The sequence below is a fragment of the Pan troglodytes genome, chromosome 19, assembly GCF_028858775.2.
Source record: "Pan troglodytes isolate AG18354 chromosome 19, NHGRI_mPanTro3-v2.0_pri, whole genome shotgun sequence".
NCBI classification, from domain to species: Eukaryota; Metazoa; Chordata; class Mammalia; order Primates; family Hominidae; genus Pan; species Pan troglodytes.
Window position 1 is genome coordinate 38,572,722 of NC_072417.2, and position 26,863 is coordinate 38,599,584.

At 54.2% G+C, this 26,863-nt stretch overlaps 1 protein-coding gene across 2 annotated transcripts in view; it reads left to right on the forward strand.

Annotated features, from left to right (window-relative positions):
• The first annotated feature begins 2,922 nt into the window (after positions 1-2,922).
• Positions 2,923-26,863, forward strand: part of SEZ6 (seizure related 6 homolog) — a 51,064-nt gene continuing 27,123 nt past the window's right edge. For both annotated transcript variants that reach the window (XM_001139913.5, XM_511368.6), the window contains exon 1: positions 2,923-3,152. In XM_001139913.5, the coding sequence (XP_001139913.1) occupies positions 3,098-3,152 (55 nt within the window). In that variant the 5' untranslated portion in view covers positions 2,923-3,097. The remainder of the gene's footprint in view (positions 3,153-26,863) is intronic.

Consider the following 26,863-nt stretch of genomic DNA (forward strand, 5'->3'; position numbering starts at 1 on the left):
TTTCACTGACCTTGCCTCATCCCCAAAAGAAACAATTGCCCTTTTCTTCATTATCTCACAGCACTCATTTGACACCAATGACCGGCCTTGGGCTTTAGACACTCCTCATCCCTGTTGTTTATTCACAAATATTTATTGAACATCTACTATGTGCCAGCCACTGAGCTAGATTGTGGGTAGATGAGACAGACATGGTCTGTGCCTTCGCAAAGTCAACAACTAGTAGAGCAGACAGACAATTAAGCAAGCAATTACACAGACAGGGGAAGCCCAGGGTTCTCTGGGAGCAAAAAGCCAGGTGGGGGATGCAGTGAGGGGAGCCTTGCAAGTCCACCCAGACTGCCACTTTCAAAGGTGCCTATGAATTGAGTAGACTATAAGCCTGTCAGCCCTGTATACAGCTGATTGTCCCCTTGGGCATTTTATTGTTCTCAATTTGTAGGTAATATCAAGGTCTGGTTAGGACGAGCCCCTTGGAGGGCATGATAGAGGGCACCTGACAGAAGCTCTGCTGTTTCCCAGTTTGGCCCAGGCTCTGCCTCAACCTGCCTAGGAATCCATTGCATAAAGGCTATGTTAACTGCCTTTAGGAGGGAGGGACAGCCCCTGTGCATTGTCATGCCCATCATGCAGTACAAGCCCATCTTCTGAGCTCAGGGTACAGTACTGTATTCTGGGACTTGTAGTCTCCATTGGACCCTCTAGGTTAGCTCAGGCCATAGGGAAGGTAATGTGACAAGTTCCAGGATGGCTTCTCTCCCCCTCCTTTATGTGCATAGTGCCCAGCCCATCAAGGAGCCCTGTTGCTAAGAGAGTCAGACAAGCCTGCCACCAACCTCCAAATCCCCATGAATCATCCTGGCAATACAAGATTCATCCCTAGGTCATGACTCACTCCCCTTGCCCAAGCTGCCTAGCCATGAGGGACCAGGAATACTAGAGGAGCCCAGGAATACTTCCAAGGAGGAAAAGAGGAATCTCATGACATTTGCCAGCATTTTCCTAAACTTACCCCAGTCACACAACCTTCTACCTCTGTGTCTCTTCCCTTCCTCTGTTGGCAACTCTCTTTCTGCCTCCCCTCTTGCACCTTCTTTCCTGGCTTCCTCTCCTCACCCCTGATTCTTGCATCAGCTCCTCCTTCTTCCTGCCATCCTTCTGCTGCTGCCCTCTTTTTCCTCAGCTTCTCAAAACAACTGTCCAGAAATCCCAGCGTCTTCCTAATTCCACACGCCATCTGCCTGCTGCCTGGGATTCTTTACAGCAGTCATCACAGCTCCCCAGAGCCCACAAGAAGAGGGTCTGGAGAGAATCCAACCAACAGAGTTGGGAGACTCTGGTCAAGAGGACCAAAACACTCTCTAAGGAACTTGAGCAGAAATTTCACCACCTGCTTCCAGGATGAGGTCAGGAAGGACACTGGACAATGACTGGAGTCTGGAAGCTTTGGAGAGCAACCAAGTTCATGTAAAAAGAAACTAAACAAAAAACTGCCCTTCTCCCAGGGGCAATAGGGAGTTCAGCCCTCCTATTCCTCTACAGGGAATAATAACATCAGCCATAGGATCCTGTCCCATTGTACCCATTAAAGCTCTTCAAGTGAGCCCATCCATGAGCCCCTGCCTTTAAAGAGCAGCCTCAGGATGGCACAGCTGTGACTGCCCCCTTGCTGTCCTGTGACTCACTGGGGCTCCTCAGCCCAAGAAGGGCCCTGGAAAGTTATTTTTCCATGCCTTTAATAGTACAGGCTACACCCCTGGGCCTCCTTCAAGTCTCTATCTAAAACAGCCGTAGGGCACAGTGGCTCACGCCTGTAATCCCAGCACTTTGGGAGGCCAAGGTGGGAGGATCTCTTGAGGCCAGGATTTCAAGACCAGTCTGGGCAACATAATGAGACCTTATCTCTGCAAAAAATTTAAAAATTAGCCAGGCTTGGGGGTGCATGCCTGTAGTTCTAGCTACTTGAGAGGCTGAAGTGGGAGGATCTCTTGAGCCCAGGAGTTTGAGTGAGCTATTAATATAATTGTGCCACTGCATTTCCAGCCTAAGCAACAGAGACCCTGTCTCTAAAAACAATAATAAAATAAAATAAAATAAAATAAAATAAAATAAAATAAAATAAAATAACAGCTCTAGGAAACCCTCTCTCATCCCTATGCCATTTTCTCCACCAATTCCAGAAACCTGGGCAGAGATGGCATGAAGGGTCTGTATCGACTGTCACTGTGGCTTCTCTGGTCCTGCAGAGGGGCCAAGGCAGAGTCCTGGAGACCCAGGGCTACGTGGGGACCCAGGATACTACCTTCAGCTGCCCACAGCTTGGCCCAGGTTTCCTCCTGCCAAGTGAAGAATGTCTCCCCAGGATGCGAGTGCCACTGGCTTTTAACTATAATATCAGGATAATTAAGCTTTTCTGTGAGCACAGTTTGCTGCTGATGCAGCTGCCTGGAGCCCTGGCATTTATTGAGCGCAAAGTAATAATTTATTATCCTTTGTACGCTCAAAAGCCATCTTCATTATCGTCCCAAGACGGAACTGCCACAAGGGCACGCGGGCCTCACCAGCTGCCTCACTCTCGGATGTCTTCCCAGGTCACCCTTGACGCCCTCAGGTACCAGGATTGGGTGGAGAGGGGTGGGGAAAGTGTTGCTCTTTCTCATGGAGAATCAGAAGGCTACAGTGAGCTATTAATTGAGGTTCCTTAGCAGGCCGTTAACGGGAAAGAGGGTGGCATGCTTGGCTGGGGGTGGGCAGCGCAGAAGGGCAGGGGCCGTGTGCCCACATGAGTAGGGCAGTCGCGGTGGAGCGGGAGCCTGGGCTCCTGCCCCTGGGTCTCTGCGCCTTTGCATGAGACTTTACGGTAAGCCGCTCCTCCCGCGCCCCCGCCCCCAGCCCCGCGCGGCGATCCCCGGCGCCGTCGCCAGGCGCTGGCCGTGGTGCTGATTCTGTCAGGCGCTGGCGGCGGCAGCGGCGGTGACGGCTGCGGCCCCGCTCCCTCTACCCGGCCGGACCCGGCTCTGCCCCCGCGCCCAAGCCCCACCAAGCCCCCCGCCCTCCCGCCGCGGTCCCAGCCCAGGGCGCGGCCGCAACCAGCACCATGCGCCCGGTAGCCCTGCTGCTCCTGCCCTCGCTGCTGGCGCTCCTGGCTCACGGTAAGGGACCCCGGCGTCCGGCGGTAGGACGGGGGCGGGAGCGGGGCCCCAGGGGTGGGAAGGGAGACCCGGTGCCCAGCTTCGGGCATCTGGCTGCCCAGTCCAAGCACCGCGCCCCGCCGGCTGCGCTGCCCCCGGCGCCGGCCAAGCCGGGCGGGGCGCGGGCTTCGCGGGCGGGAAGCTGCCGCGGCTCCCGCCATTCGCGCCCGGCCGAGACCTCGTCTTTAATCATCTCCCCAGATCTAATGGGATTTCTCTGATGCAATTCATCACGCCACCCACTCCCCGCACACACGCGCTCACCCGCGCGCTACCTCGCCACACTCTAGGCATCTCAGGGTGCTGGGGCGCGTGCCGGGGGGCGCAAGGCAGTGAGTCGGGACGGTCCAGCTGGCGGCCCGTGGTCCCGCTTCCCCTGCCGCCCGCCAAACTTCGCTCGACTTTGCCGCCGGTTCCAGGGCCTCTAGTGTTCTTACTGAGGGGAGACGGGGCCGGATGGCGGCCGGACCCGGGGTTGGGACCTCGCTCACCTCCCCATGCCCTGGCGCTGCCACGCCAGAGTCGGGACCTAGAGCACAATTCTAGAGAGAAACTCCAAGGGCCTGGACCCCCTATCTGGCTCCTGGCTCTGCCCTCGGCTGCAGCAGCGGAGATCCTGGGATAGAGACTCTGTCCTCCCCAAAGTCCTTTCCTTGTACACACACACACACACACACACACACACACACACACACACACCACTGCCCCGAGCTCTGCCTCCCTCCCGGCCTGCCTTCCTGCCCGGCCCTGGTCCACTCCCCACCTGCAAGGCAGATTTGTCTCTGGAGGACCTGTTCCCCACACCCTGAGAATCCCCGCACCCCCTCTAGGAGTCTGGTCCCCAACTTCATCGGTCTCGGGTAGAGGGAAGCTTGGCCATGGTGTGAGCGGCAAGGGAGTGTTGGGGAGAGGATAGGGGTTCCGTGCCTCGGGGAAGAGTCTTGTCTGGACCTGCCGTCCTGGCTCAAACAAGCTCTCATGGAAGCTACTGGCACCCACGTCCTTCTCCCGCTGCAGTAGGCTGGTAGGGTCGGCAGAACCGCACTTGGAGTTGAGACCTGCCATCCCTTGCCATATGGTTTGAAGCGCCTGATGTGAAGTGTGGGGGTGGGAGTTTCTAACCTCCCTGCTCGATCTTTCCAGGCCGCTGCCGAGGTCAAGGCAGCGCGGCCAGGGACAGGCTGGGCCCCCGGACGGCAGTTTTCTTCATCCAGGAAGAAAAACTGTGGCCCCGGAGACACAGAAGCCTTTTTCTGAGCCTCTAGCTCCACTTGCACACAGCCCAGTGTCCTCACCCCGCTACCGGGCTGCCCATGCTGGATCCTCCGGCAGCGCCCAGAACTTGAAACCGTGTGCTCACGTTCTGGGGAGAGGGGAAGAGTCCTGCAAGACCCACCCCAGGGACGAAGACTGGGAAGGAGAAGTGTGAATCCCTGCCTAGCTGCCTGGGGATGTCCCTAGGAATTCTGAGCCTATCTTGCGTCCTGATGGGTCCTGGCGCTGGACAGCTCCCCTGGGGCGCAGGGCCTGTGTCTGTCCCCTGGCAGTTAGTCAAGGCCTTGTGTGTGAGTTTGTGGGTCTGAATGTGAGAGTAATCAGTGCCCTGCATGACTAGAGGAGCCAGTCCCAGTGTGTCTGCACTTCAAGTGGTCCGAATCTTGGGTGAGGGGTCAGCAGTGAATGGGTGTGAGGACTGTGTGAGGCCACTAGTGTGTGGGTGCAGCCTCAGCCAGAGAGCTCCCTGCAGGGCTAGAGTGAGACTGTGGGAATCCAGGAGGAAGGCTGGTGTGGCCAGGAGTCCGACCAGCCCTGATGGGGATGTGGGTGTGAGTGTTAGGAGGAATCTGCTCACTCTGTGGCCTCAAGTCTGTGTGTCCCTGGGCAGTGTCCCTTCCTGACTATCAGGATCTCCAGTGCCCATGGAGGCACCTGCCAGTGGGATATGTGGGGTAGGAGTCTGGCTGTTGGGAAAGACCTCTATTTTCACTCCCCAAGGGAGACGAAGAGGCAGCCCCGAAGTGCCAAGCCTGAGGGTGAGAGGGCTGGGATGTCAGAGCTGGGTAGCCAGAGGCTCCTCTCTCCTCGGCTGGACTGGAGGTCCCAACCATTGGGATAGTGAGTCATCTCAGTGGGGAGCAGCGCATTTGGCCATCCCGGGGTTCCTGGGCACTTTAGCTTTGTGAAGGCGAGCCTAAAGGAGCAAAGGCCTCAGGCTATGAGCCTTTTCGGCCGGAGGGGTGCATCCCTCAGCCTTTCAGCCCCGCCACCTCTCTGATGAGGCCCTCAGAGCTTTGCTCATAGGCAGGATGCAGACTGCAGGATGTAGCCAGGCACGGCCCAGATGCCTTGGAAGGCCTGGTATGCCGAGGCTGCGGAGGTAGGGCAAAATCGTGCTGGGCTTGGCCCAAGCTCACAGGCTCAGTCCCCTATTCCCTTCTGCAGCCTCCAAGTCTTGATTGGCGTCAGGCATCAGGGGCGTCTTGGGCCACGGGGTATCTTCCCAAGCTGTGTGGGGTGCCTGGGCCATCCAGCCACAGTGGAGGAAAAAGCGGTGTTGAAGGGGCTGCGTGTGCCGAGCCTGCTGTGTCAGTTTAATGATTTTTAATGAGCAATTACCTTTAGTCATTCTCCTAATTTCTGAATATCAATAAAGTTAATTAAACTCTGCATGTGTGAATGTGGCCTAGGGAGATTATGAAGGTGGAAGCCGCTGAGACTGGGGTAAGGTTGGGTCTCAGGAATGGAGGCTGCCTCCATGGCTGTGTGACCTTGGACCTGCTGCTCCACCTCTCTGAGCTCCACTTGAGAATGTGGTGATAGAGGGGGCCTGGGGATGGCTAGTCTGGGTTACTCACTCTGCCAAGAACTGAGGGATGATGTCTGGAAGGGAAGGTCTGGAGGAGAAAAGAGAGGAAGGACGACTCAGCTTCCAGGAGCCCTAGTGCTGCAAGGGTTAACAAACCAGGGCTGCCTTAACCTAAAATGGTAATTGCTGCTTCCTGCAGACTCCTTGGTAGGTGCTGGATTCTAACAGCACATCCATGAGTCTGGGGGCTGCTGCTGAAACCAATACTAGGTCCTGTTCCTTGTCCCCAGCCTGGCACTTCGGGATCAGGAAGTGGTACTGGGGACAAGGCCCCATGGGAGACAGTCCAGATTCTGTTCAGAAACCCAGAGGTTGACATGGCAGGCAGGAGCACACCCCCACCCACCAGCCCCGGGCTTCCAAGGAGGCTGGAGGACCCAGAGACTGCCATGGACAGGAGAAGCCTGAGTTGGCTTTTTGCTCCTCATAGGTCTAAGCTTGGCAGGCCCTGGTGGCCATCCTGGCCTCCTCAGCAAGGTGGCCGCTTAAAATGCCTTGGGGACACTGTGGGGCACTAATGGAGAGCAAGGAGACACAAGGGCTGGGCTTAATTAGAAACTGAGCTTCCATTCCCCACCAGTACTACCATGCCTGCCTAAATATGGGGAGCATATCAGAAAGCCTGCTTCCTTAGCCCCTCCATCCATCCAGTTCCAGGCCCTCCAGCTTCCTGTGCTCCTTGTCCCCACCTATCCTAGCCCAATTAAGCCCCATCTGCTGGGCTGGGATCAGCTCAGGAATGCTGTGCCCCCACCTGGGCAGAGCTGTCATGGCTCAGCACTCTACCAACCCCACCCCTACCCCCACCAAAAAAAAAAAAAAGAAGAAAGAGGGTGCAGAAAAGGGCCTATTAGGCAGGAGTTACATTAGTGAAGGAACTTCCCAATCCAGGTGGTTAAGAGCCCAGGCTCCCATGTGATCTCACATATACCCCTGTCCTCTCTGGGCCTCCACTCTCTGGAGCCTTCAATGGAAGTTGCCATGCCTTATAGCACAGGAGAGCCTCAAAGTTCTTGTCAAGTCATGCAGATTTCTGGGTCCCCAGCTTACTGGCCTATTCTCAGGGAGGAGGAGCCAGGTTCTATACAGAAGAGGTTTCTGGCGGAGACTATGCTGCCAGCACTGGTCTGCAGCTGGGTGGTGGGAAGCAGGCACTAGGAGGTCTCCAAGACCAATTCCAACAGGAAGTGGCAATTCCAGGAAGCCGACCCACCAAGCCAGGCCAAAGGAGTTTTAGCTTCGGTTTTCCAAATTAGCCAAGTCAAATGAACCAAGTTCTCAACAGCTTTTGGGCTCTTATCAGCCTTTCTGCCTGAAATTCCTTTCCCCTCCCGGACCAATCTGGCTCACTCTACCTCACGCTTCAAGTATTAGCTTAGCTGACACTTCCTGTAATTCTCCAGTACATATTTAAGGAGCATCTACTACATGGTTCCTCAGGGGAGCCAGGCCTGTCCTCCAGCCTGGGTCAGAGGACTCTTCTGTGCTCTCACCATCCCTTGGCTTCCCCCATCCAGGTCCCCATCTTGCTAGGTCACAAGTCCCTGGTTGCTTGATGCTCCAGCAGCAAAACTAAACTCAACAAAGATGATCCCAAGTCTGTTTTGTTCACCCACTATGTCTTGGGGAAGCTCTAGAATTCCTGTTTGGGAGAAGTTTAGGGTCAGCTGCTTGGTTAGAAAGGGGAGGCGGGCCTATGGCAGCTGGGACCGAATCTTGAAGCTGAGTTTGCGTAGCAAGCATGCTATTTTTACATAGATTGTATGTTAGAATTTTTTTCCTTTCCTAACAGTTGGCCAATTATCCCAACTGTAAATTACAGCCTTTACTTCGTTTTTTCCTTCTACAAATTAAGCTGTCACGCCATCAGCCTGAGGTGGCTCAGGGGTAGGGTGCTGATGGCCATTCTGAATGGGCTAAAGCCTCTCCCCAGTCACCCCTTAGTGCCACCACTGCTTGTGTCCCCAGTGACACAAAGCCTAGCACATGGCAGACATTAAATACATGTTGAATAAATTAATGAGAGTTGCACAGGTGGATATTGGCAGAGGTAAAGCCCAGGATTCCTGACCACCCCCCCCATAACAGCCACCCTAAGCACCCACCCGCTACCCCTAATGGCTGAGAGGGATGCCTCGAATGGACTTGGCTGGCACTAAGAGGTAAGGGAAGGATGAATCCATGTCATCTGGCTCCATAGCCCCCTCATCCATCTCCCAGCTTCGGACACTCTCACATAGCTTGCAGGGACCAACATGAATCTTTGGGAGCAGCTCTGAGCCTACATGCCCTTTAATGGAGAGGTGGAGGCCTAAGAATCATCCAGAACCACAATAATTCAGGTCCACAGCTCCTAAAAGAGCAGGCCCTGGGGTATATCTACCCATCCATCCATCATTCATTCATTCATTCATTCCATAGATACATATTGAGGCGTGAGGCCTGGCCCAGAATCCTTAGGGGCCCAGCCTTCACTGGTCAAGCATTTCACATGACTTTTCTATTTAGTACTCGCAGTAAGATATTAGTTGTTCCCATTTTACACATGGAAAAACTGAGTTTTGATGAGATTAAGTCACTTACCCTGAGGCTGCACAGCCAGTAAGTAGTAAGGCTACTCCAAAGTGTCTGCCCATTTCACAAAACCTGGCTTCAGCTAGCACTATGTCCACTTTCCCGGCATAGGGGAGAGCTTCACTACAGGCAGATGGGAACCCAGGAGAGTATCACTATCCAAATAATAGCAACAACAATAATAGCAAACATTTATATGGTACCAACTATGTGCCAGGCACTGTATGAAGTGCTTTGTATACATTAGCTCATTTAGTTCTCTTATCATCTCTGTGAGATAGAAGTTATTATCTGCCTTTTATTAATCAAGTTGAAACCCATGTTGTCAGACAGACCCAAGACATAAACAGCCCTTCACTTTCTTCTAGCACATTTCTGGTGATGATAAGTGCTTCTCAGTCATTAGTGGCAAAGGAATAAAACATCCTTTCCAATATTTGGAGGTCAGGAAAGAATAAGGGGCTGGGAGTCAGGTGAACTATGGTCCCTGAAGTCTTGGGCCAGAGCAGAGTGATGTGGGGTGGCTCTTACTCTTCAATCCTTTGAGGGCTTTGTGAATGAGAGGACCAGTCACTCCTGTCCTGGCATCCTGGGCTTCCCTACCTCTCCCCTTCAGCCTCCACTGAGGCCCAGCCCCCAGGTGGGAAGGCCCAACCCTGCCCCAGCTTCCTTCCACCTGCCTACCTGCTGCCCAAACCACCAGACCTGTGGGGGGAGGATGGATGCTGCAGCCACAGGCAGAGTGTTGTTGGCCATTGATTGTTGGGATTTCTCTGCGGGCTCCGGAGCAAACAAACCTGCGGCTTCTCCAACAACAATCCACAAACCTGCCGATTCTCCAACAACAATCCGGGTCTCCAGGTCTCAGGCTGCAGAGCCTGCAGCCTTGCTGGCAGGCAGTCTGGCAGGAAGGGAGGGGGTAGGGTGGGAAGTCCTGGCTGGGTCCATCTGGAACAAGGGGCTCTGCCAGGAGATGAGCAGGGACTGAATGAAGGGGGGCAGTGGAAAGATGCCATGAGGATGCTAGGGTGAATCCTAGACCCTGCGCATGCCCTGTTTCACTCATCCCCTACAGTTTTGCTCAGCCATTTTTTCATACCTGGAAGGCCATCCTGGGTCCTTCTGCTTATTTCAATTCTCCCATCCCCTCTTTTCCTGATCACCCAGCCCAGATGGCTCTCTCTGTTTCCCAAACACCAATAGAACTTAGCCTGTCCATCCTCCATCCATCCATCCTTCCATTCTCCATTCAGCAACCCTCTATTCAACAGCTACCAGGTGTTTTGATTGGCAGGAATATAACATAGTCCCTCCCCTTAAGGAACTCAGTTTAGAGGAGAGCTGCCTTTTTAATAAGCTCAGTTGTGACTATCTCTCCAGTTAGATTTTAATAGAAAGAGATACAGATGAAATGACAAACAGCACCTATATGATCCAACTACTCTGGCCTCCAGAAGGACAGGAGACTCCTGGCCAGGGACCGCTCAAGGCCTCAGTTTCTCATTTGTAGGAAAAGAGTTTGCCTCTGAGTCTGTGACGACCCAGCAAGCCTCTGGGGTCCCTGGGCCAATCCATGATGGGTGCCCTTCATCACAACCCTTCCTATCTCTGGCAGGTCAGGTGTGCCCCTGAAGAGCAGGTACAGGACCTCTCCTGCCACTGGACAGCTCTGGCTATTGGAGGACCCTCCTCTCAAGGGGTAGGGGGGACTTCTGGTTTCTTCCCAGTCACCACCCCCCTGATTTCCTTTGATCCTGATGCTGTTCCATTAAAGAGCTGGAAAAAGGACAGGCATCATGAATTTGTGGTGGGGAAAGAAGGGGGAGACCCGCTGCTTGGATTCTGCAGCACCAAATCGCTTGTGCTGCAGAATCTCTCCTCACAATGCCCTCCTTCTCATGCCATCCCTCCCTACCCCTGGGTCCCCAGGGCCCAGCCAGAACCTTGATACTGTGGCATCAACCTTGGCATCTCTCTCAGTCTCTCCGTCCCCCCTCTCAACAGGCTCTTCTCTCTACCCTCAAGCCCCTCCCTCTAACTGGTCATGAGTCTGGGAGGACAGAACTTGGGGTTACTGTGAAAAGTGCCTAAACCACTGAGCGCCCCCCATGCTCATGTGCATGCTGGTTTACCCCTTTTTGCTCATGGCTCCTTGTTAAAGACACCAAAGCGGACCCTTCTCCCCTCAACTTCCAGCCCCATCCCTCCTCCCTCCCCATAGCTTCTCCTTTCCTCCCTTCCTCTCTCCTTCCCTCCCTCCCTCCCAGCTCAGCAGCTGAGTGCCAACTCCTTTGTCCCCCAGGCAGCCACCTGCTGAGTGTCTGGCCTGGGTCCCACCAGCCAGCAGGTGCCTAAGGAGTCCCAGAGCCTGGGGGTGGGGGCAGGGAGGCATCAGGCAGTGTGGGGAGCCAAGTTGTGCTCAAGGAGGAGGGGGGAGTCCTAAAGGAAGAACATAAGAGGAAGAAGGCTGGTCAGGGAGTCAGGACACCCAGTGATGGGTTTTGCTGGCTGTGTGACCTTGGGCAAGTTGTGTCACACCCAAAGCCTCAGTTTCCTTGAGAATTCATGATGCCTGTCCCTGCCCCACCTCTTTTGTAGAACAGCATGAAGATCAAAGGAAATCGGGGTGGGGGGATGGTGACTGGGAAGAAACCACAAGACCCCTTGAGAGGAGCCCCTCCAACAGCCAGAACTGTCCATCACCAGGAGAGGCTGATTTGTCAGGCATCTCTGGAGGGGCTGAATCATACAACCCAGGAGTCCAGAGCTGGACCGCTGAGGCAGCAGTGGGGGTGAGCGCCAGCTGGTTTGGGTCTGTCCAAGAAGGTGAGACTAGCAATGCAGAGGGACCAAGATCAGGGTGCTTCTAAGGCCTTCACCCTGGCTTGCTGCTCTGATGGACATTGTCTTAGGCATCATTTACGTCCAGCAAAGAGATATGCTGGTGATTTGAAATGTCTGGTCCAGCAGCTGGCAGGCCCCCTCTTGTCATGAAGCCCTATTTTCTGGCTGGTTAGAGGAAAGGTAAGACATGGAGTCAACTTTTGTGGACCAAAGAGCCCCTGGCAAAGGGGGCATCTCCGGGCAAAGGTGTGAATGTGGGATCAAACAACGCATGCACGAGAGTGGTCATCCACGCATTTACTTCTCTAGATCCCCTTGGCCCCCTTCCCTCAATTCCCACGCATCTCCTGGCAGAGCCCCAGTCCTGCCCTACTGGGTCCAATCACTTCTCTCCCATGCCTCCCTCTGCCTGCCAGCCAGGATAGAAAGAGCCTGTTGCTCAGGTCGAGTGATGCTCCTGAGCCGACAGCCACTTGTTGGTGCCCTAACTCTGGTCTGTGCTGTAACTCTATCCCTGATGCTGCCTCCGGTGACCCTTGGTCCTTCCCTACCCTAAGCTGCACACACAGGAGACTGAAAGAGACAAGGGAGGAGGGCTTAGCCCTGTCAACTCAAGGTGTCCACACACCCAGCTCTGCAGGGTCCTTGGAGGTCAAAACAAGGTGGAGACAAGGGACAGGCCTGAGAGGCTGGGGGCTGTGCAGTTGGGCCCATCTGGTGTTCCTGAGGTTCTGGGGAGAGGAAGCCCCAGTTGTGCTGGTAGCCATGTCTACGTGCATTTCTGCCTGGCTCGTTCACCTGTCCTTGAGTGTCTGTGTTCACATGTCCCTGCATGTCTGTGCCCTCTGTCCCTGCATCCTAGGACTGTGGCCTGGGTGTAAGGTACACCAGGCCCCAGCTCAGACTGGTCTCTCTCCCTCCCTGCAGCCCACTCCAGTCTCTTCGTCCCCAATCTTGGGCTTCACTGACCCCTCAAGGAGACTCATAGCTGGAGCTGCTGCAGCTATTTTTAGCAGCTCTGCACCCCTCCCCTCCCCCACTCAGGTTTGCTGGGGAAGTGAAGGACCAGGCCAGCCTCATGGGCTGGAGTGCTGGGTGGGCGGGGCCCCTTCCCCTCAGGCCCACAAGGCCTTGGAGAGCAAAAGGTGCCTGGGATAGCCCACAGGCTCAGGGCCCACACCCTGGGGCAGGCGAAGCTCATTCCTCCTGCCTGCCGATGGGAGAGGTCCCACGATGACCTCCCTCTGCCTCTACAACCTCGCCAAGTCCCTAAGGGCAGAGCCCAGGCCTCCAGTGACTCCTCCCTAAGCCATTTGGAAATAAGGCTGGAGCTAATAAGCTGGGTGTGGTGGCTGGGACTACAGGCACCCGCTGTAGTCCCAGCCTCCCGGGAGGCTGAGGCAGGAGAATGGCAGGAAATAAGGCTGGAGCTTCTGTGTCTCCCACACAGAGGCTGGGAGAGGCAGAAAGGAGCTCAAAGTGTCAGGATGTGGAGAGGAGGGAGGCATGCCTGGAGGAGGTGGCCCACCCAGGGACCTCCAGTACTGTCCTTGCACTCCCCAGCAGGGCTTCAGGCCCCTACTACAGCTCAACTCTGCCAAAAGGCCACCATTAGAGCTCATTGCCTTCCACACCCTTGAGCCTTCACCCTGGGTCCCACCACCACCAGCTGCAGCTGCTCTGGAAACTGTTGCCAGCTGGGAGAAGGTATGGTAGGGCAGTTCAAGGGGTCTGAACTGAGAAACCAAGGAGGGAGTCCTCTGGTCGCAGGCCATCTTTGCTTTCAAAGTCTTTTGTTCCTGCATCTGTCCTTCTGTCTGTCTCTTGAGCTCAGCAGGACAAGGATGCCCCAGGGTCTGCCTCCCAGGCCCAGCTAGACCACCTCCCACAGGTCACGTCAGCTCTCAGACCCTGTTTCTCCACCTGCGGGATGGAGAGGATTAATCAGATGGTGTAGATGATGGGGCAGCATGGAGTCTAGCACACAGCAGCTGCCCAGAAACCTTAGCGCTCTCTCCAGGCCCTCTTCTCACACCTCCATCCCTGACTCCTATTCCTCACCTAATGCACCCCCCCCCACATACATGCATACACACAGAGACACACAAACAAATATGCTCACACACCTACATACATACACATGTGCACACACACAGACACACAAACACATACACACAGCCTAGCCCTGCAGATGCTCAGCAGAGGGAGATGAGGTGACAGGCTCCAGCACACTCAAAAGAAAAGTGACAAGTCGGCTGGGTGCGGTGGCTCACGCCTGTAATCCAAGCACTTTGTGAGGCCAAGGCGGGTGGATCACGAGGTCAGGAGATCGAGACCATCCTGGCTAACACGGTGAAACCCCGTCTGTACTACAAAATACAAAAAATTAGCCAGGCATGGTGGTGGGTGCCTGTAGTCCTAGCTACTCGGGAGGCTGAGGCAGGAGAATGGCGTGAACCCTGGAGGTGGAGCTTGCATGAGTCAAGATCGCACCACTGCACTCCAGCCTAGGCGACAGAGTGAGACTCTGTCTCAAAAAAAAAGAAAAGAAAAGTGGCAAGTCAACAGAGCACAGTCCCCCACCATGCCAAGCCCCCTCCGCCTCTACCCCTGCCCACCCGGAGGCTCCATCAGCCCCCAGGGTTGAGCACTGATAATAAAGGGTCAGTGACTATGTCCCACCCACCCAAAAGACTCTCTAAAAAGTCAGTAACCGGGCCGGACGCGGTGGCTTACGCCTGTAATCCCAGCACTTTGGGAGGCCGAGGCAGGTGGATCACAAGGTCAGGAGATCGAGACCATCCTGGCTAACACGGTGAAACCCCGTCTCTACTAAAAAATACAAAAAATTAGCCAGGCTCAGTGGTGGGCGCCTGTAGTCCCAGCACTTTGGGAGGCTGAGGCGGGCGGATCATGAGGTCAAGAGATCGAGACCATCCTGGCTAACACGGTAAAACCCTGTCTCTAATAAAAATACAAAAATTAGCCGGGCACTATGGCAGGCACCTGTACTCCCACCTACTCGGGAGGCTGAGGCAAGAGAATCGCTTGAACCCGGGCGGCAGAGGTTGCAGTGAGCCAAGATTATGCCACTGTACTCCAGCCTGGGTGACAGAGTGAGACTCCGTCTCCAAAAAGGAAAAAAAAAAAAAAGTCAGTAACCAAATACTGTGTGAAAAACCGGCCAGGCCCAGAGAGGCCGGGCAAACCCAAGGTCGCATAGCCTGTCAGTGGCAGAGCTCCATCCATGCTCGAGGCCTTCTAATAAGGCCTCACCAGGCTCCTCAGCTTCCACAGCTAAGAACAGACATGCTAGGGACTTTCAGGGTGGGGAGTGGCCAGAGCTCACCTCAGCATCAGGGTAGCCCAGGGGTCTGGGCTTAGGGCCCCTCCATCTACAGTCAAGCTCTCCAACTTCATCTCCTCCCAGATGCAGCAGACAAAAGTAACCACAGGGCAAAGGTCACAAAGTCAGGGAGGTAACTTTGGTCCTGGTGCACAAAACAAGCCCCTTCATCTAACCCAAAGGCCACAGAGGCTTGGGGCTGCCAGGCCGGTGATTCAGCTCAAAAGTGGACACGCGTGCTGGAACAGCCTCAGTGGTGTGGCCTTTTGAACCTCAGGGTAGAGGCTGGGAGGGGGCAGTAGTCCAAAGATGCTGGCCTGGGGCCCAGGAAGGAACCTACTCTCTGGCCCTGGCACCTCATGGCCCTGTCTTGCTGGGCTCCATGGCTAGGAAGGACTGTCTTTGTTGGGTATGTGGAGCGAGGCAGTAGGGCAAAGGATGGAGGGGATGCTATTCCTCCCTAGATCAACCCCTGTCCCCCAACTTCACCACTGCGCTGGGCAGAGCTGACCCTGGTACTGGCTCTAGGGAGAATGCAGCTCCTGCCTCCACATCCTTCCTTGTCCCAGCTGACACCTCCAAGATTTTCCATTCAGAGAAATATGGTCTCTGCTGCTGATATGGTGGTGGTAGAAGTGGCTGGCACAGGGAGAGGGCTGTGAGTCAAGCACCCAGCTCAGGGCCACATACTTCTGCCCACTTGCTCCACACCCCCACCTTGGGGCCAGTGGGTAGCTCCTCATTCTCTGCCTCCTAACATAGCAGGTAGGAGAAGAGGCCTGGGGCTAGCAGATGGACAGAAGGAGCTGATGGACAGAAACGCCTCCAGGGAGAGAACGAAGCCCAGTCCCCAGCTCCGCCCCTACCTAGGACTCTGCCCTGGCCACACTCCTGGGAGGTGGCATAAGCAGGGTGAGGTACAGCAGATTGATTATTTATCAGACTGGTGAGGGGGTGATGCCAAGAAGACCATTCCTTCCATCCTACCCCAGGGGCTGGGGTCAATTCCTGCCCCTACCTCAAGGTCAGTCCCTCCCTCTCACCTAACCCCCACTCCAGGCCCCCAGCTCCAGTGCCACCTGCCCAGTCTGAGGAACTGTGGGCAGGCAGGGCTGGGGTCCCCAGGGCCAGCAGGCAAACAGGAGAAGGGAACACAGGGCTGCAGGGGACGGTGTAGAGTGCAGCAGGTGACGCAGGAGCAGAGGCCTCATTCATCACCTCTCCAGCCCCCAGCTCTGCAGTGGCGAGACCATATTAGACTGTAAATTGAAAAGCAGAGAACGTGGCAGTTAGCTGGGAGCTCTCTACCCTGGGCCCCTGGTCACAGCCTCATGGGAGGGAGGGGACACTGGAGGAGAGAGGACTGGCCCAGCCGCAGCCCCAACTAGTCTCTCCCTCCCCCACCCACCCAGAGCCTGAGATGCTGTCCAGGACAGATGGCCCTGGGGCGGGTCAGGTCAGGCCCCAAGGAGAGGGCAGAGTGAAAAAGGGGCACAACAGCCAGCTTGGAGAGAAATATATCCCTTCTTTTGGGGGGTAGGGCCTTTCTGGGCTTGGGGACTGCTTGAAGCCAGGTCCCAGGGTGTGGCATCCTTGGGCAGGGACACATGGTAGTGACTTGTGGCACAGGCATGTATCTGGACCTGCACATGCACATGCACATGAACACACACACACACACCCGGTCTCATGCACACACGTACGCCCACACACACACGCACGTGCACACATGCTCACACCAAGCAGCAGCCAAGGCAGTAGACATTTTCATCCCAGGCTATGGAACAGGCAGACTCAGTTCAAACTCTATTTGTCACTTTCCTCTGTGTGAACTAGGAGGATTCACTTTGCCTCTCAGCCTTAGTTTCTTCATAGGCCAAGCATAAACTATTGATTCCAAGCACAAAGGGCTGCCACTCTAGGTGGAAGACAGCTCTTTGTGAAGTGCATGGCTAGCCCATAGCAGGTGCTCAGTAAATGTGAGTGCCTCTCCTGTGCCCGAGGCCAGGCAGCTGCTCTGGGGTAGTAGCCAGGCCAGATACTCTGCCCTCCGTGCTGCTGGCTGGGCAGTGAGGCAGGGGCAAGCCAACAGAGCGCAGCAAACGTTCCCCTGGAACACACATGTGAGGGCAAAGTACGAAGCTAAGTGTTCCTGGCTGTCCTCCACCCATAAAATCCTCCTAAACTGGCTCTGAGCTTCCAGAATTGCCCATCATACATCCAACCCTCAGAGCACCAGTGCGCGGCCAAGTTTGGGAAGCAAACCTCATCGGTGGATGACAAGAATCCTCCCTGAGGAATGAGTGGCTGCTACGCCCAGTTCCCCGAGGCCTTTCTGAAAAACTCGAAGAAGTCCAGGGCTCCTTGTCATCTCTCCCTGCCAATCCCAAGCCGCAGTTTTCCCAGACCCAAAAGGAGGGGAGCAGACACCCCATCTTAACTCTTTTCCAGGAGCCCCACCCTGGGCTCTTCCTCACTGAGAGGTGTGACTACTGTAAGGCTGAGAAGTCAGGTAGGGATATGCACTTTCCATTATGGTAGCCACTGACCACATGTGGCTATTTAAATGTAAACTGGCCGGGCGCTGTGACTCATACCTGTAATCCCAGCACTTTGGGAGGCCGAGGCAGGCCGATCACCTGAGGTCAGGAGTTCGAGACCAGCCTGGCCAACATGGTGAAACCCTGTCTCTACTAAAAATACCAAAAATTAGCCAGGTGTAGTGGCGGGCGCCTGCAATCCCAGCTACTCAGGAGGCTGAGGCAGGAGAATCGCTTGAACCCAGGAGGCGGAGGTTGCAGTGAGCCAAGATCGTGCCACTGCACTCCAGCCTCGGTGACAGAGCGAGATTCCGTCTCAATAAATAAATAAATGGAGGCTGGGAGTGGTGGTTCACGCCTGTAATCCCAGCATTTTGGGAGGCCAAGGCGGGTAGATCACCTGAGGTCAGGAGTTTGAGATCAGCCTGGCCAACACAGCGAAACCTCATCCCTACTAAAATACAAAAATTAGCTGGCCATGGTGGCACATGCCTGTAGTCCCAGCTACTTGGGAGGCTGAGACAGGAAAATTGCTTGAACCCAGGAGGCAGAGGTTGCAGTGAGACGAGATCATGCCACTGCACTCCAGCCTGAGTGACAGAGTGAGACTGTCTCAAAAAAAATTTTTTTTAAATAAATAAATAAATAAATGAGAGACCAGAGTTTTATTACTACTCAAATCAGCCTCCCTGAATATTTGGAGGCTAGGGTTTTGGTGTTTTTTTGGTTTTTTACTTTTATTATTATTATTATTATTACTATTATTCAGGAGTCTCCTTTCAAGCCTGAAGGAGGCTAGGGTTTTTTTTATAGCCGGGAGATGGGGAATGGGTGCTGCTGATTGGTTGGGGATGAAATCATAGGGGTCTGGAAAATGGTCCTCCTACACTGAGTCCACTTCTGGGTGGGGGCCACAGGACCCGGGAGTCATGAGTCTTGAGCCAGGTGGAGCCATCTTGTCAACAGAAATGCAAAAGTCTTGCCAGGCACAGTGGTTCACACCTGTAATCCCAGCACTTTGGGAGGCTGAGGTGGGCAGATTGCTTGAGTTCAGGAGTTCTAGACCAGCCTGGGCAACATGGTGAAACCCCATCTCTACTAAAAATACAAAAAACTGTCTGGGTGTGGTGGCACATGCTTGTAATCCCAGCTACTTAGGAAGCTGAGGTGGGAGAATCACCTGAGCCTGGGAGGTCAAGGCTGCAGCAAGCCAAGACCATGCCACTGCACTCCAGCCTGGGTGACAGAGTAAAGAAAAAAAGAAATGCAAAAGTCTGAAAAGACATCTCAAAAAGCCAATCGTAGGTTCTACTATAGTGATGTTATTTACAGGAGTAATTGGGAAAGTTGCAAATCTTGTGACTTCCAGAATAACGGCTGCTAACTATGCCTACATCTCAGCAGAATTCAGGCCCCTCTCAGCCTCCAAACCTGGTGGTCTTTCATTCTTTTTTTTTTTTTTTTTTTTTTTTGTGGGCAGGGGACAGAGTTTAACTCTTGTCGCCCAGGATGGAGTGCAATGGTGCTATCTCAGCTCACTGCAACCTCCGCCTCCCAGATTCAAGTGATTCTCCTGCCTTAGCTTCCTGAGTAGCTGGGATTACAGGTGTGCACCACCACGCCCAGCTAACTTTTGTATTTTTAGTAGAAATGGGGTTTCACCATGTTGTTTCACCAGGCTTGTCTCGAACTCCTGACCTCAGGTGATCCACCCACCTCGGCTTCTCAAAGTGCTGGGATTACAGGTGTGAGCCACCGCACCTGGCCTCTTTCATTAGTTTTTAAAAGGTGGCTTAGTTTTGGGAAGGGCTATTATCATTTAAACTATAAACTAAATTTCTCCCAAAGTTAGCTTGGCCCATACCCAGGAATGACCAAGGGCAGTCTGGAGGTTAAAGGTAAGATGGAGTTGGTTACATCACATCTATTTCACTGTCATAATTTTCTCACCATTATAATTTTGGCAAAGGTGGTTCCAAGCCCAGTCTGGGCAACATAGCAAGACCCTCATCTCTAAAAATAAGATAAATAAATAAAAATATTTCCATCATCACAAAGGTCTATTGGACAGGGCTGCTCTAGGCTAGACAACCCAGGTTTGAATCAGACTGCATTAGCATCCAAACTGCTAATGCATTTCCCTGGGTCTCAGTGTCCTCATCTACAAAATGGGATAATAAAAGTTCCCATCTCATAAAGTTATTATAGGGATTAATTCTCATAAAGCACTTAGAGTGTTGCTGGGCATGTGGTAAATGTATACTCAGTAAACAGCAGCATTCAATATTTTTATTCATAGAGCCCTTCATGGTTCACTAGATCCTGGAATGTGAGAACTGGCAGGGACCCATTTTACTGACAAAAATATGGAAACTCAGGTTGTGGAAGTGATTTGTGCTGAGGGACCTGGCTTGTCAGGGGTGGGACGAGGATAGCATGGCCTGACTCCTAGCTAGTGCCCGCTACCTCCACCCATGCTCCCTCCATGTGACAATGAGACCCCAACTCTGGAGATGCCAAAGCCCACAGTTACCCCTGTCCCCAACCAGGATGGCTAAGGAGGCAGTGGGGTCTCTGTCCCTGGAGGTATGCCCACAGATAACAGACAGCTCCAGACTGGAGGGTTCACTCTTCCCAGTAGTTGGGCTAGATGTCCCAGCCCCATACTGAGTCCCAACCCTGCCCCAGGTTTGCTGTGTGACTTGGGAAAACCCTCTGGACTTGGTTTCCTCTTGGGTAAGTGAGGGAGGGATGAGATGCTACAAGGGCTCATGTTCTGGGAACCAGCCACTGCCCCACTTGGAGCCTGGCCAAGAGGAGGTGCCCCCATTCATATTTGCAATCCAAATTTGACTGGACTGCAGGGGTTGACCAAGAAAGAGAGGGTGGTGAGAGGCTGTGATGGGGATGATCAGTGGCAGGGGAAGAGAGGGTAGTCCGGGGCAATGGGGACCCATCAGCTTGTGCCAGCAGACACTCCCCATCAACTGCCAGTTGGGGCTGTGATGGGGCACAGCCAAGGGCTGGCTGCCCATCTTCTCCTGGCAGGACCCGCTCCTGCTCACCTTGCTGGCCAAGGGCTAGGCACTTTGGGGAGCAGGTTGCCTTCTGAGTGTGCAGAGAGGCAGAATCGGGGCTTGGAAACAGTGTGCCCTGAGCCCAGCCTTCACTATGCCTAGCACCAGGTAGAGAAATGGGAAGAGAGATACCCACTGCTGGATCCTTGCCCAGGGACACAAGCCATTCATGTGTTAGGAGCCCACTAGGAAGTGCCCCCAGGAGGTCAAGAGAAGGGCCAGGCAAGGATGGCTCTCCAGAGGAGGCTAGGAACTGACCCGTGAAGGATGGGGAGGGTTTGCAGAGACAAAGGAGTAGAGAAGCCATGGCAAGGAGACAGAATCGCGTGAGCAATTGGGGCCAAAACGGGGAAGGCACCTGTTCTGACGATGAGAAGTTCCTTTTGAGTGTATCTCTGTGTCCAACCCAACAACTGCCCCTCCAGGGCACAACCAGAACACCCTTCCCCATCATCCAAGCTGCAGGGCTCCTGGCACGAGTGCGCTAGGATAGTGGTGTCCAGCTTGGTGGGGAGATAGGAGGCCCCAGGTGCTACAGCCGAAAGCCAGCAAGAGCAGTAGACAGCTGAGCTATGGGGCTGTCCAGCTTTGGGTTCCAGTCCGAGGCTCTGCCATCATTAGCTGCATGACCTTGGACAAGTTACATAACCATTCTGGGCTTCAGTGTCTTCATCTCTTGGGATAATGTCCCAAACCTCCCTGGAGCAAGGGGAGAATGAGAAATTACGTATGAGGGCACTGAGTGCATGGTCAGCACACAGTGGGCACCGAGTAAGTGAATGGCAGCTCTTACCAGCCCCAGTTTCCTGGCTACCAACCACAGGAGACAGAATGTGTCCATTCTGGCTCAGCCATAGCTTCTGGGTGACCTTGGAGGAGCCACATCCCTACTCGGGGCCTTGCTTTCCTTATCTGTCTCATGGGGGTTATATTGCTTTCCCTGTCAATACAAGCAGATGGATAGCAGCAAACCTGCCTCAGGTGCTGGACACTGTGGGGGTAATTATTCCAGTTGCGCATGGAATTGGAAGCCTCTAGAACTAGGCCTCAGATCCCAGCGGCCCTATATAGCCCTGCCAGCCTCTAGCTGGGGCCTCACAGTACAGAGGGCAGGGCTGGGCCCATGGAATTGTCACTGTAAGGAGGGACTCTGGCTCTGGGGGGCCCAAGCACTCTCAGCTCCCTCAGGTTCTGGGATAATAGGGGTCTGCAGGGACCAGGCCCTCACTAATCCCCTATTAAAACTTGAAAGGGGCCAGGGAACCTCCAGAATAAACTCATTAACTTTTATGGGATAATAAATGGATCCCATTAAATTCTCATTGTCCCCGTGCTGGGCCAGCTTAACCTCTGGAACCCAGAGGAGTGGGCCCCCTGCCCGCCCTGTCCCTCAGGCTCCCCCTTGTACCCACACGCTGTCATGCCCTCCCCCGAAGCTGACAGTTGGTGCTGCCATGAGGCGGGGATCAGGCCTGAACTCGTCCCAGAACTTTGGTTCCTGTGACTGCCCACCTCGGAGGGGCCAGAGGCTTGGGAAATGCCTGGCACCTCTTCAGGGGCTGCCAGAGTGACAGACAGTGCCACCTGCCCTTCCAGAGGCTGCGGTGGGTGACAGTATAAGTCTGTCCATAGATGAGCCCTCTCCAAACCCAGTATGTCTTCACTCCACAGATGAGCAGACAGAGGCTTGAGTGGGCAGCCCCCGCCCAGGTCACACAGCTAGTGTCACATCGATTTGGGATTGGAACCCAAGGCTTTCTGGCTGACTGGTACAGAAAGATCTGCAGAAACAGCAGCGCTGAAGGGGCAAGCCAGCTGGCCCTGAGGTGGCACCACTGCCTGGTTCGGCGGTTCCCCCAGGCTGGGGCACTGCGTAATGACTCCAGCTCCACCGCACACCACCACTGTGAACCTGGGCAAGCTCCTGGGCCTCACTGAGGCTCGGTTTCCCCATCTATAAGACAGAGGTCATAACACCTACCTAGCTGGACGCTAGAACACGCCCCAGTCCTTAAGGCTTCCCCTAAACACAGGCTGGGCCCCGCCCCCATCCCGATCCAGATCTGGTGGGGCTGGGGCGCAGGTGGCCTCCGCTCCACCCTCACCCAGCTGGGCCCTGGGAAGTGAGGCGGGGTAAGCGGTCCTCCCAGGGAGTCCCAGGCTGGGGTTGGGAGGAAGGGGCCTCCAATCCCAAGAGGGGCCGTAGCGGGGCGGTGCGGGCAGGGAGGCGGGAGCGGGAGAGAATCCATCGGGGAGGCATCCTGAATGGCTCATTAGTGCCGATGAAAGCCTTTTTTCATTTCGTCTAAATACTTTAAACAGGGCTCCCTCCGATGTCTATTTGCATAGCTTAAGAGCTAATGCGGGGGGAGGGCCCAGGCGGCGGTGGGGCCATGCCAGGGCTGGGGGCGGCAGGCGCTGGGAAGTTCCTGGGCAGTCTCCACCAGGGATGGCCCGCGGGGAAGGGAGGGGTGTTTCCCGGACCCAGCCCACTTGGAGAATGCAGCCCCCGGCCCTGCGGGAGGGGAGGACTGAGCAACTGCGGAGTGCATCCTGTGTTCTGGCACCAGGTGGGCCTGGCAAGTGGGGATCACGGGGACGATCTTGCTGCGGCCCACCGCTGTGTCCCCCACCGACATGCAGGGCCTTGAAGGTGGCCGCCCTTTGCATGGTGCAGTATTATCCTTGTTTTATGGATGAGGTATTTGACATCCTCAGGGTCACACATGCTGCCACCCAACATGGAACATGGGTAGTCCCCCAGAGAAGAGAGAGCCCTACCTGCCAGGGGCCAGCCCCTTCCTACCCTAGAAGCCTGCCTCAGTGTTCCCCTGACAGGGGCTGCCTAACCTCTGACTGTGGCCTTCTCCCTCAGCCTTCAGAACTCTCCTATTCAGAGCATGCAGATTCACACAAAACCCTTCCAAAGTGCCCATTTTATAGCTGAGGAGGCAAAGGCTCTGAGAGGCAACTTGCCAGGTTCATATGACTTTTAAGTGGCAGAACTGACACTTGAACCCAGGTCTGTGTGGCTCTGTGCCCTGGCCCCACACAGCAGTGTTGTTGGGTCTCCGGTTTGGGTTTGAGGCTCAGATGTGCTTCAGGCACAGGGTGGGGGCTTCCCTGGGTCCCAGCCAGAAGGCTTCCTGAGGGCCTGCTCAACCAGGGCCCAACCCAAGTCCCAATGCCAGAAGCTCTGGCCCCAGACTTCTAAATGGCGTGAGATCTTTGACGAGTCCGTGCCTCTCCCTGGACTTAGTTTCTTCAACTGGCTGGAGTGTTGTCTGCTGTGTAGCTCCAGTCTGCCCCTCCCATGAGGCAGGTGGGTATGTGGAAAGACCTAGGGCTTTGAAGCCAAATCATCGAAGGTTTAAATCCCAGCTGCGTCACTGCGAGACTTCAGGCGAGTCCTTGCCTCAGCTCTCTAGGCTTCAGGTCTTTGTAAAATGGAAATAAAATTCCCATCTCCCAGAGGCGCAGCATCCATTAAATGATACAAGGTCTGGGAAGGGCCTGACACAGTAGTGCCTGATGAGACTGGGCATTAGAGCCCCTGACACCTTCTTCTGCTGTCCCCTATATCATACTCTCCCTTTGTCAGTCCCTGCACACCTGAATTCAGTCAGCCCAGGCAGAGAGAAGCCCCTATCCACTGGCCACAATCCTGGGAAACTAGGGGGCAGGTCTCAGGGCCTCAGGCCTCCAACAGAGTCAACCAGAGGGTCTGGAGATGCCCTCTCCCCAGAAATGGCTTGTCTCCCAGATGTTATCTTACCCTCTATGACAGTGGGTGGCACCCGCTGGGACCAAGTGGCAGCTGATTTTGGAATCAACTTGCTCGTTTGATATGCTATCTCGATCCCAGATAGCACAATCAGTGCAATCGACAGTGATGGGAGGTGCCCATTAGTGTTGCTCCATTGCTCAGCACCCACCTGGCAGCCAGCGGGAAGAGCTGTGCCTGCCCTGGACACTTCCTGAATTAGAGAATCTCTGTGCACTCCCTCTCCCAGGAAGAGTCACACAGGTACCTACTCTGAGAGCCAAGAGCCACATCTCTTGTTGGGTACTCTGGAAAGGGGCCGCATAAACAATGCCCGGATCCAGGGGGCTCCAATCTATGTGATTAGAAAAGCCCCCCTTCCTTGCACTATGCTAGAATCAGTCTCAGCTTACCTGGCATAGCCTGTGTGACGTCTGGGGGGTGGGCAAAAAGAGGAGCCCTGTTCTGGCATGTCACAGGCACTGCCTGGACCTTCCGTAACTTATTCAGATGAAAGACAGGCACTGGTGGACCATCTGCTCTGGGGGGTGTGGGCCTGGCTGGACATCTAGATTGGATGGTGTTGTCAGTGGCTGGCACACAATGCCAAGACACAGATGGGCTGCTTTAGTGGGCATCTCAGGAGATAGCAGTTGGTCCTGGTTTCTCAGGGCTGTGGGGTGCCCAAGCTCCTCTGACCCAGAAGAATGGAGAGCCCTCCAACCTGTACCCACCTCCCCCACCCAATTTCCTCCCTCCTCCTATTTGTCTGACACATCAGAGCTGCTATGGTCTCCTGAACAGAACGTAGGCCATCTGCTGCTTCCTCATGCCTGCCAATCTATGGAGTGGGTGTGAGCCTCTGGAATGACAGCCCCACCACCAGACGTGCGGAGGAAGCGACCTTCTCCTTGCAAACTCTGTGATCTCACCCCGGCTGTGTTTCCCTTCAAGTCCTCATGCAGCCATTTTGAGAGCTGTAAGGATCAGAAATATCCTCCCAGGCTTCTCAGAGCTGGCAAAATTCTGTATGAGCTGAATCTGGAGCCAGCATTCATTGACCTTTTCTTGGCAGTTAAGGATCTGGGAAGCCGAATGGGCCACAAGCAGAATATGCATCATCTCTCCAGCTATGTGGTTGAATAAGTCAACACAATCAATAGCAGAGCAATCTGCACCTCGGACCAGAGATAGCAAATCAGTTTCATCCCCCAGAGCCAATCTCATTGATTGGTAGTGGCTGCCTGAATAACATTGTGAGAGGGAAGTTGCTAAGGCCCATGTGGCCTTAGCAAGAAATAACCAAAATTGATTAGCAATGCCTGCCATGGATTAGGGAGTGGGTGGGTAGCATGCTAGATTTCCATTCTACACCTGTTTTTGACCCTGCCCTAGATGGAACCTGATTAGTGTCACCAGAAAGATTAAGGGAACTCAGGGGGACATATCAAATAGAGACGGGATGTAATATTATCTCAGTCAATCCTAAAAAGGAAACCCAATTTTACAGATGAGAAAACTGAGCTTCAGAGAGTTTGGGTTATTTGCCTGAGGGCACACAGCCCTAGAGTAGTGGATCTGGGATTTGAAGTTATGTCTGCCTAGCTCCAGAACTTGGCTCTTCCCACTCTACTCATATTACTGCTCTAGAAGGACCATAAAAACAGAAACGAGTACAAAAGAAATGATTTCCTGAGAACGGAGAGAAACTACTGGGCCCCTAACAAAGAAGTCATGCACCCATGGTCGGGTGCGGTGGCTCATGCTGTAATCCCTAGGAGGCTGAGGTGAGAGGATTGCTTGAGCCCAGGAGTTTGAGACCAGCCCAGACAACATAGTGAGATCTCCATCTCTACAAAAATTCTAAAAATTAGCCAGGCATGGTGGCATGCACCTGTAGTACCAGCTACTAGAAGTGGGGGTGTGGGGACTGTGGCTGAGGTGGGAGGATCGCTTGAACCTGAGAGGTTGAGGCTGCAGTGGAGCCATGATCACACCACTGCATTGCAGCCCGGGCCACACAGCGAGACCCTGTCTCAAAACCAACAAACAAAAAAAGAAGTCATGCAACCATGAGGAAATCTAAAATAAAATCCCAAATATGTGACGCATTTCCTGAGGCTAATGTCCAGCAGGTTCACTGAGAACAGGAAATGAACTTGAATGCCCTATCATCTCAGACAGGAAAGACACTGTGGTGGGAGACACACTTACGGTTTTCATCTCAATTCAACTGGTCGCGTGACTTTGAGCAAGTCACTTCCTTTCTCTGGCCTATTTCCTCACTAGTAAAATAAGGCCTCTGCTCTTCACTAGGGATGGCAAATATTTGTCATGTCAGTCTGAGGTGTCAGGTGTGACCTCGTGGAGTGCTGTGTTGAGGAGGATTCTGAGGCTGAACCTGAGAACAGTAGGAAATAGTGCACAGATGGGCTAGAAATGCCTGCCTCTGGTGCTGGAGGAGAAAGAGTATCTCATGTGCCACCCTTGAAGTATGTAATAGCACCTCACTTCCAGTTCACAAATTCTGTAGTTCCGTGATTCTCAGCAGTGAGCACGCTCCTCAGGGCTGTCTGTCAAAAGAGAGCGGGCCCCCCCACTACTCGAGTTGGGCGTGATGCTGCTCTCTGGAGCAGGGGGAGAACCTCTGACCATCCCTTAT